Source organism: Oncorhynchus kisutch, linkage group LG5 (genome assembly GCF_002021735.2).
Source record: "Oncorhynchus kisutch isolate 150728-3 linkage group LG5, Okis_V2, whole genome shotgun sequence".
Taxonomy (NCBI): domain Eukaryota; kingdom Metazoa; phylum Chordata; class Actinopteri; order Salmoniformes; family Salmonidae; genus Oncorhynchus; species Oncorhynchus kisutch.
Window position 1 is genome coordinate 51,795,667 of NC_034178.2, and position 9,569 is coordinate 51,805,235.

Genomic DNA, 9,569 nt, shown 5'->3' on the forward strand with positions numbered 1-9,569 from the left:
CTAACATGTTAAGTAGTTGCAATGTAACTAAAACGTAGTAAGTAGTTGAAAAGTTGCTAATTAGTTCAATGTTAAAGTTGTCAGTGATGACATTCGAACTCGCAACCTTTGACTTTGCATTTTTTGTTATGCTTGTGCTGAAAAAGTGGTCTGAGGCTTCTTATGGAGGGTGCAATGCGAAGTCGGTGGAGGCATGCAGAGGCCAAATCAAGCTCCTTACTGCATCACCGTGCGCCTCTCAAATTTTGTAACAATGTGGAGGGCTCAGTATAGCTCCGCATTGACATGCTTGGTTGACGGTAGTTGGGGGTGGGAGGTCCAGTATAAGAGACAATTTATGTTTGATCTGAAAATGTGGTCGGCGATGCTGTATGGATGGTGTGATGCGTTCGAGGAGCCTACGGAGGCACGCAGAGGCCAAATTGAGCTCCATACAGTATCCCAGTGCTCCTCTCAAATGTTGTAACAATGTGGAGGGCAATTGGTGGTGCCAAAATGGCGGCTTGAACAGACGCTTTTTTACCGAGCTCCGTACCGAACTTCAGAAAGATTGTGAAGAAAAAAAACTAGTTTACAATCATTACTATTTTTATTTGTTCAAGATATAAGACCTTTCCTGTGACTGGAATAATAATTGGATCATTTATTTCGGCATGTCCATGCAAAGTCGTGACAAAAAAAGAAAGAAAGAAGTTAGCCGTTCTATTGCTAATCAACAAGAGAGAAACGTGCTTATAGACAACTGCCATAACTACGCTTGGCCTATGGATAATATCATGCTTTCGAATGCTGTTGAAGATGACGAATTCCCCTCTTTACCGATTACTCCGTGCAAACCTCCATCCTCCAAAAAACCCAACATGAACTCTGACATCGTGGCTAACCTCTCCTTACTCATCAACTCCAGGTGTGAAGCCATTGAGAAAATGGTTGGCGCGAACACCATGGTTATCGAAGGCTTTAAAAAGACTGTGGAGTTTGCATGTGGTGAAACGAGGCTTCATCACCGGTTCAGAAATCCATATTCCTCCCTAAAATCTCACTAGAAGGAACAGGTTGATGGTTTCAGCAATGCTATTCTCATGTTCCTTATGTGGTTTACCTAACAAGCATCAGGTGACTATTTTTCAGGAATACTCAGGCATTTCAATTTATTAGTTTGTTCTTGTATGACCAGAGGACCTATTTTGTTTACAAACTTACGAAGAAGATTGAAAGCTGAATTTATGTTTTATGTATACAGTAACTAAGATACTGTTTTAAAGGGCATACAGGTCTGCTCTGACTTTACACAGTTATTGCTCTAGTTATTAATACTTATTTCCAAAAAAGGTCTTAGGAACGTTTATATGTAAAACATTTTTTATTCAATTATTTTATGATCAGTTTTCATATGTACTTAAAATAGTAGGTACCCTTTTATTATTATTTGTTGTTTTATTTCTCCGAATAGTTCCTGATTACACTAAAGAGGGTTTTTAGTCTCTCTTTCTACAAGAATCCTTGGTTTGGTCTTGAACATCATTTTCAGTTGAGTTGAATTTCAAAGCCGGATAACGTCTAGCTCAAAGGTTATGGAATAAGCTATTTTCACTTTAAATTGACATAAATGGTGCAGATCTCGGTTCCTTATCGTTTACGTTGACTGCTCCTACGTTTTTGACTCATCCTACTACAGTTTATACTTTTATATAATCTTTGTTCTTTGTCTTTGTCTATAGTATCTCTTAATGCTAGGGGGTTACGAAACAATGTGAAGCGCAAGGCCTTATTTTTATTTGCTAAACAATTTCAAACAGATTTTTGCTTTTTTCAAGAGTCTCACTCAATTTCAGCTGATGCCAACTTCTGGAGGTCGTAGTGGGACAACGATATTTGGGTTTCCCATGGATCTGAACGCTCCGCTGGTGTCACTACAATGAAAAATACCTTTGGTGGTAATATTCTACACTCGGAATGTGACCCCTTTGGACACTTTATTTGTCTTGTGATCAGTTACAATGACATTACGCTCATTACTGTAAACTTCTACGGGTACAACACCAAACATGAGAATGATGAGTTGCTTCAATGTATAGAGAAACATATAGGTCATTGGTTATATAAATTTCCCAAATCGTTATTATTGATAGGAGGGGACTTTAACATTACTATAGATAATTCAACTGATAGATGGCCCCCAGGTAGGCCAACCAATCAGAATTTGGGTTTAATACTTTTTATGGAAAAGTTTGATCTTACTGATATATGGAGAGAGAGGTTTCCGGCTGACAGATCATTCACTTGGAGTAACAAAACAGGTTCCAGACAGTCCAGGATAGATTTTTGGCTTATATCCAAATGTATTGATAGTGAGTTTGTTACTACAGATATTTGTACTACTCCCCTCACAGACTATAGGGCTATTTACATTGATATCAAAATATTTACCCCCTAATATTTACCTTGGTAGAGCATCATACTGGAAGCTAAATAGCTCATTATTGAATAATGATATAGTTAAGTTTGAGGTTAGAAATCTGCTCTCACACTTTTGGGAAAGGGCTTGTGAAGAAAAATCTTATTGCAAGAACTGGGAGCTCTTTAAATATGAGGTGTTCAAATACCTTAGAAAATATGGTAGTAATCTCGCTAAGACCAGAAGAGCTGAGGAGGAAAAGGTATCTTCCCTTTCTCAGAGGTCCCCAGCCGACCTCTCAGGGGATGAGAAGATGGAACTAATTGAATTACAAAATAAACTGGATAATATATATAAATTAAAAGCAGAAGGAGCCTTTATTAGATCTAGGAAAAATGGATTGAGGAGGGAGAACAGAATTCATCCTATTTCTTTAAACTTGAGAAATTTCACTCTAAAAATAACACTATCCACAACATTGATGGTGTTATTACAGATGACCAAAAATGAATCGCTAAATACTGTAGCAATTTTTACAGAAAATTGTATAGCTCTACGTACTGTCAGGAATCCACAAATATGTTTTTTAACTCACTGAAAAATGTTCACTCTATCAGTGATGTGGAATCTAAACAGTGTGATGAACCCATCAAAGTTGAAGAGATGATAGAGTCTATCAAACATCTAAAGAACAATAAATCACCAGGTGTTGATGGAATTACATCAGAATTGTACAAATAATTTTCTGAACAAGTAGCTCCCTTCCTATTTGAAGTATTTTTAGAGAGTATTAAAAACAATGTTCTCCCTCCTACAATGAGTCAGAAGTGCTGCTCATCGATAACTGGCGTCCAATTTGTCTTCTTAATAATGACTATAAGATATTAGCCTTACTACTTGCAAAAATAATTAGAGAGGTCCTGGATGCAATCATTGATGAAACACAGGCTGGCTTCATGAGGAACAGACATATTTCTAACAATGTCAGACTAGTATTAGATGTACTTGACTACTCAGACCTAATAACTGAGGATAGCTTCATATTATTTTTAGATTTTTATAAAGCATTTGACACAGTAGAGCATCAGTTTCTCTTCCACTCCCTTGAGAGACTTGGCTTTGGGGATTTATTCTGTAAGGCTATTAAGACTCTCTATGCAAATGGTAAAAGCTCTATCAAATTGAAATATGGCACCTCACCTAGATTTGAGTTAAAGAGAGGAATTAGGCAAGGTTGTCCTATCTCTCCGTACCTGTTTTTATTAAATCACCCAACTTCTTGCAAATTCTTTAAATAATAGTCCTGTACAAGGTATTTCCATAGCTGGTAAAGAGATTATTATAAGCCAGCTGCCTGATGATACTACACTTTTTCTGAAAGACGCTAACCAAATTCCCATATCGATCAATGTGATACAATCCTTTTCCAAAGCGTCCGGTCTATATCATAACATTAATAAATGTGAACTCATAGCTGTCAAAGATTGTGTGACACCTTCATATTATGGTATTCCAGTAAAATAAGAACTTACATATTTAGGCATAACCATTACAAAGGATCAGAAGTCTAGAGGCTTACTAAATTGTAACCCTCTTATTAAAAAAACCCAGAAGAAGCTAAATCAATGGCTACAGAGGGACTTATCTTTAAAAGGTAGAGTCTCCTAATAACCAAGGCTGAAGGCATCTCTAGACTAAACATGGCACTCTATCTTTATATCTTGACAGTAAAATAAGCAGCTAGTGGTTAGAGCATTGGACTAGTAATCGAAAGGTTGCAAGTTCAAATCCCCGAGCTGACAAGGTACAAAATCTGTCGTTCTGCCCCTGAACAGGCAGTTAACCCACTGTTCCTAGACCGTCATTGAAAATAAGAATTTGTTCTTAACTGACTTGCCTAGTAAAATAAAGGTAAAAAATAAAAATAAAAAAGGAGATAGACCAGATGCTTTTCAACTTTCTTTGGAAAAACCGTACCCATTACATTAGGAAAACTGTTGTAATGAACACTTATGAGAATGGTGGGCTGAATTTTCTGGACTTTACTACTTTAAAAAATACTTTTAAGATCAATTGGATAAAACAATTCCTAAGACCCTCTTCTATCTGGAATTGTATTCCTCATCATGTCTTCTCTACTTTTGGTGGCCTTAACTTCATGTTGTTTTGCAATTATAATATTGACAAAGTTCCAGTGAAACTTTCTGCTTTTCATCGGCAGGTTTTCTTGTCATGGTCCTTAATTTATAAACACAATTTTTATCCGCACAGATATTATATATGTAATAATCGGGATATATTGTATAAAAACACTTCTTTGTTTTTAGAATATTGGTTCCGGAATAATATCCTATTGGTGAGCCAACTGGTAAATGCAGAGGGTATTTTACTCAGTTATAAGGAATTGTTATCACTTTACAATGTCCCTGTAACACCTAAAGATTTTGCAATTGTTTTAGATGCCATTCCCTCAGGTGTTGCTCTGTTATTCAGGAACGTGTCAAGACCTGACCCTCAGAGCCTACCTTCTATTGACCCTGTTGACTCATCAGTAGGAAAGATTTGTTTATCTTTTGGCCCATTCAACAACAGAGCGATACGAACCTTGTTTCAGCAGGATGTTGTATGCAAACCTTATGTCATGCCTTATTGGAATGGATTTATTGATATTATCTGCTGGAAAAAAGTTTGGATGTTGCCACACACATGCCTACCTGTTAACAAAATTAAGGAAGTTTCCTTTAAAATTATTCATAAATATTATCCTGCCAACCACTATATGAAGAAGTTTAAGGAAAACATCAACTCAAATTTCTCCTTTTGTAATGACCACCCAGAAACAGTGTTGCATATTTTTTGGCATTGTGTGCATGTAAGAAAACTGTGGCAAGACATCAGTAGTTGAACCCATTTATAAAGATTTTACACTATGGTGGAGAGATGTACTGTTTGGATTCTTTACATACAATAGAAATAAGCAGAAACATTTTTATGTAATTAATTTCATTATTCCTTTGGTCAAATTTCATATACACAAATGTAAATTTACAAACAGAAAACCACATTTTCGTACCCTACAAAAATAAATGTAACTGTATTTTAAGACGGTTAAATGCTCTTCTAACAAAAAAGCTGTTAGAATTGTAAGTATATGCATGTCCCTTAAGGTCCTTGTAATTGTAATGTGATATTGTACCCCCTAGCTCGATTGTCTTGTTTGTAATCTATGTATGCTTGTGTTCCCTCATGTGCTGTATGTATTGATTTGTTGTTCAAAATAAAAAACAGTATTTAAAAAATATTATTTTTTAAATGTAGAGGGCAATAGCGCTGCGTTGACATGATTGGTTGACAGTAGGTGAGGGCAGGACGTCCTGTAAAAACACAAACTCGCTTCCTTGACAACTTCCTTCGCAATAGCTCTGCTCCACTAAGCGCAAGAAGTATGAAAGCCCTGATGTCTTTAGTGGCTGTATCACGGTAAATTATGTACGGCCACTTCAGACGTCGGATTGGTCATGCAGAGCCCTACAACATTTAGGAGCTGCACAGCGATGCAGTACAGAGCACAATTTGGCCTCTGCATGCCACTGGAAGCTTCGCAATTGCGTCACACCCTCCAAATGGAGTCTCCGGACACTTTTACAGATCAAGCATACATTTGCTCTTAATCCTCCTGTAGGGCCCATTGCGACCAGCACTAGCAGGTCAATGTACGACTAAAATGAACGAGTCACTCAGAAAAATGAATCATGACTCTCGAGTCCGTAAAAAGAGTTGTTCAAAAGGAACGAATCGTTTGCGAATTGTACATCACTACACACAGCACTCTGAGATTGATTGCCCACAAGAGCGCACTCACCGCATCCAAGTTAGGAAACGCAAACCCACCCACTGGAACCAATTTCGGCTACTGGACGCTTACTGGTGATATTACTGCTTCCACTATACTTTATCAGGCGTGAATTAAAGTCTAGCCTAACCTTACACCTGGGTAATATTTTTTGGGAGACACAGTAACCTTTTGATGGAGTTTATGGAAGATGCAATCGTTTGTTCTCCTCGCTTCTCTATGTGGATGCGTCCTATGCTCAGGTACATATCTACTGTTTCTCTTTTGTACAGTTCAGTGTAGGTTTATTTATATTATGGATCATATTTTCAATCCCCAGTATTGATTATTTTCTCAATTATTGCCTCGGTGCCCTAAAACCTCTCAAATTAAGAATATAGCCTTTAGTCGTGGGAAGGCTTCTCACAAATGTATTTTATTTTACTTTCTAAACTAAAATGTAGACTAAATATGTATGCAATCGTTTTAAATTTAAGCTAACCATGCACAATTACGAACATTGACAGAAGTTAATGATTTATTTAACTTGTTTTACCTTTGAAGTCTGAGACAACCTGTCATAAACACAAAATCGTGAAACCAGTCTCTGTCATTTAGACAGACGCATGAATCATTTCTGCTCCAACAGCATTAGCCTATAGTTAGACCAGTTAATCTCTTTGTTTGAAAGGTGGATAATGCAATAATAATACTGTATGTGTGGCCACTTTGGATTATTCTTTATGGTAGATGACCCTACAGACAGACAGACAGACAGATCAATGTTGAACCATGCATATAGGATGCAATCAAACAGAAAAATAGTACGATTTCAAAATAGTGGAGCTGTATAGAGATATGTGTTTTACAACGTGCTGCTATAATGTTGTTCATGAGTTGCAAGCAATACCCATCAGATCATGCTGGCATAACAGATTGCATTAGCCTCTACTCTTAAACCTTTGGATGCCGTCTACCATAGCGCCATTCGTTTTACCACTGGTGACAGTTTTAATACTCACCGCTGCATCCTGGATCAAAAGGTAGGCTGGTCCTCATTAAAGTCCCGTAGATCAACTCATTACTCTCTTTCTGTTTAAAAACCCCTACTACACAAGCTTCCAATTTACCTAACTTCGTTGTTAAAGTTTTTTAAAAACATGAGAAACCAAACCCGCTCCCAGGATTTGGTTAACTCTTGAGGTTCCTTGGGTTTCCACCGAAATACGTCATTTTTGTTTTGTTTTAATCCCCCTCATTGCTGGAACCAATTGCAAAATACACTGCAATTGGATGCTCTGATAACACTTGGGCAATTTAAAATATTGATTGGGGAACTATTTGCCGAGGAATGTGGCTGTTTTTCTTGATTGTTTGTTGTACTGTATTTAGTTCGTTTTTATGTATGTGTAGGTCTCCGTTGCGAAAGAGACCCTGGTCTCATTGGTGACACCCTGTTTAAATAAATATAAAATAAATAAACATCAATCCAGCCCAGATAGTCAGAGGACGAACAACAGATCAACTCCAAACATCTATGTTGATCAGAGCTGGGTGACTACTGATTGCCAAGGATTCGTAATACTAATGATTCTCTGTATGGTGGCAGTGATTGGATAGCTTTCAAACTTGAAGGTGCATGTGATGATCGCTCCCTTTTTTTGCTGAGACAGTGGTCATAATAATATTGTGTTAAAACGAGAAACAGTGTAAAAGCAATAGCTGTAGCATTTTTAGAGGGTTTAAACCCATGCTAATTGAAAAGGGTACTAGCAAATGGTCATGTCTTCGTATTAGAGAAGGAATAGAGGCATCAACAGAAGGAAATGGCTCCCTCTTGTGGATATTCTGCACTGCATTTATCTCCATGGACGTTGCTTGGAAACACGTGAATGCGCTTCCATGTTGTATTGCACCATAACTAGATGTTTCCTTCCATGTATTTTAAGCATGCGTGTGTGTCAGGCTGGCCTTTTCAGATGCAGTGTTACCATTGTGAAGAGACTCTGTTGGACAATGACTGTTCAGCTCCAAAGTTCATTGTCAACTGCACAGCAAACATCCAGAATGCCTGTCAGAAGGAGGTGATTGTGGGTGAAAATGGTGAGCCTGGTGTACTTTTTTTGCTGTCAAGTCTGAATCCATTCTAGCAGGGTTAATAGTAATATTTTTTTTTTGTTTTACAATAACAAACAAAATTGCACCCTTTGACTTGTGTAATGTTTGGCTAAGGTTTTGATGTTTCAGTGTTCTCTCTCTCCAGGTGTGTCCTACAGGAAGACCTGTGCCTCTTTCTCCACCTGTCTGATCGTATCAGCAGGGTATCAGTCCTTCTGCGTCCCGGGTCGGGTGGGCTCTGTGTGCATCAGCTGCTGTAACACCCCCCTCTGCAACGGACCCCGCCCCCCCAGGATTTCCCTGGCCCCCACCCATCCTCCCACTACTCTCCTCATCATCACTGTTGCCATGGGAACACTTCCCTGATGTGGACACTAGTATTGGCTGGATTGGATAGAAGGTTCTCAGATGTGGAGATGCCTTGCGTTGGAGCCAACAGACACTGCCCTGAGAGATGACTGGAAAAACGAGGTCTACTGTGGACAGAGATTCTACAATCTACCAACAGGGCTGACTGACACATATGGCTCCATTGACCCAAAAAAGTGACAAACATAAGTGAAATTTGTCTACAAAGATAACATATAGAATTGTTTTAAGATGCTCAAACCATGGATCATTAAGCAATTTGATTTTGAATTTTAGAACCACTATGTATCAAAAAATATATTAAAAAAAGAAAATATTGAATTTGGCCTTTACTACTATAGCCCATAGAAACACATTGAATAATACATGGCAAAAAAAGACAGCCTAAAAATAAATCATATGGAATATGGTTTAAGTGTCTGTCTTAATATCTAGGAGATATTAACCGCTTTTTTGTTGCCACAAAACTACCTCCATTCATTTGTATGGGTTACCTTGAGACAAGTCCCATGACATTTGTATGGGTTACCTTGAGACAAGTCCCATGACATTTGTATGGGTTACCTTGAGACAAGTCCCATGACATTTGTATGGGTTACCTTGAGACAAGTCCCATGACACTTGTGGGGGTTGAAGAGCAAATTAGTTTGTTGTCCAAACAGTTTGGACGGTAGAGACAGAAGTTGCCACATCGGCAGTACTGACTTCAGGCGAGTCCCACAGGACTCTTTCCTTAGTGGTCAAAATAGTTAAAGGCCAAACTGTTAGGATGCTACAGAGGTTTTCGTGAGAATACCGACTTTTGGGATGTCTCCTGATGTCTTCACTGTCCACTGCAGATTTGGAAGGCTG

The 9,569-nt window shown here is 38.1% G+C and overlaps 1 protein-coding gene across 1 annotated transcript; it reads left to right on the top strand.

Moving 5' to 3' along the window:
- The first annotated feature begins 5,811 nt into the window (after positions 1-5,811).
- Positions 5,812-9,126, top strand: LOC109890244 (ly6/PLAUR domain-containing protein 1-like). The gene is made up of 3 exons (XM_020482227.2): positions 5,812-6,493; positions 8,196-8,333; positions 8,494-9,126. The coding sequence occupies exons 1-3, from the start codon at positions 6,442-6,444 to the stop codon at positions 8,712-8,714; spliced, it is 411 nt and encodes a 136-aa protein (XP_020337816.1). The 5' UTR covers positions 5,812-6,441; the 3' UTR covers positions 8,715-9,126.
- The last annotated feature ends 443 nt before the right edge of the window (positions 9,127-9,569 follow it).

What these genes read in the sequence shown, in the direction of transcription:
- LOC109890244 (XM_020482227.2), top strand. Translation starts at nt 6,442, where the DNA reads ATGCAATCGTTTGTTCTCCTCGCTTCTCTATGTGGATGCGTCCTATGC. An exon ending in TGGATGCGTCCTATGCTCAG is followed by an intron (nt 6,494 to 8,195) that starts GTACATATCTAC and finishes CGTGTGTGTCAG; the next exon opens with GCTGGCCTTTTCAGATGCAG. An exon ending in GGTGATTGTGGGTGAAAATG is followed by an intron (nt 8,334 to 8,493) that starts GTGAGCCTGGTG and finishes CTCTCTCTCCAG; the next exon opens with GTGTGTCCTACAGGAAGACC.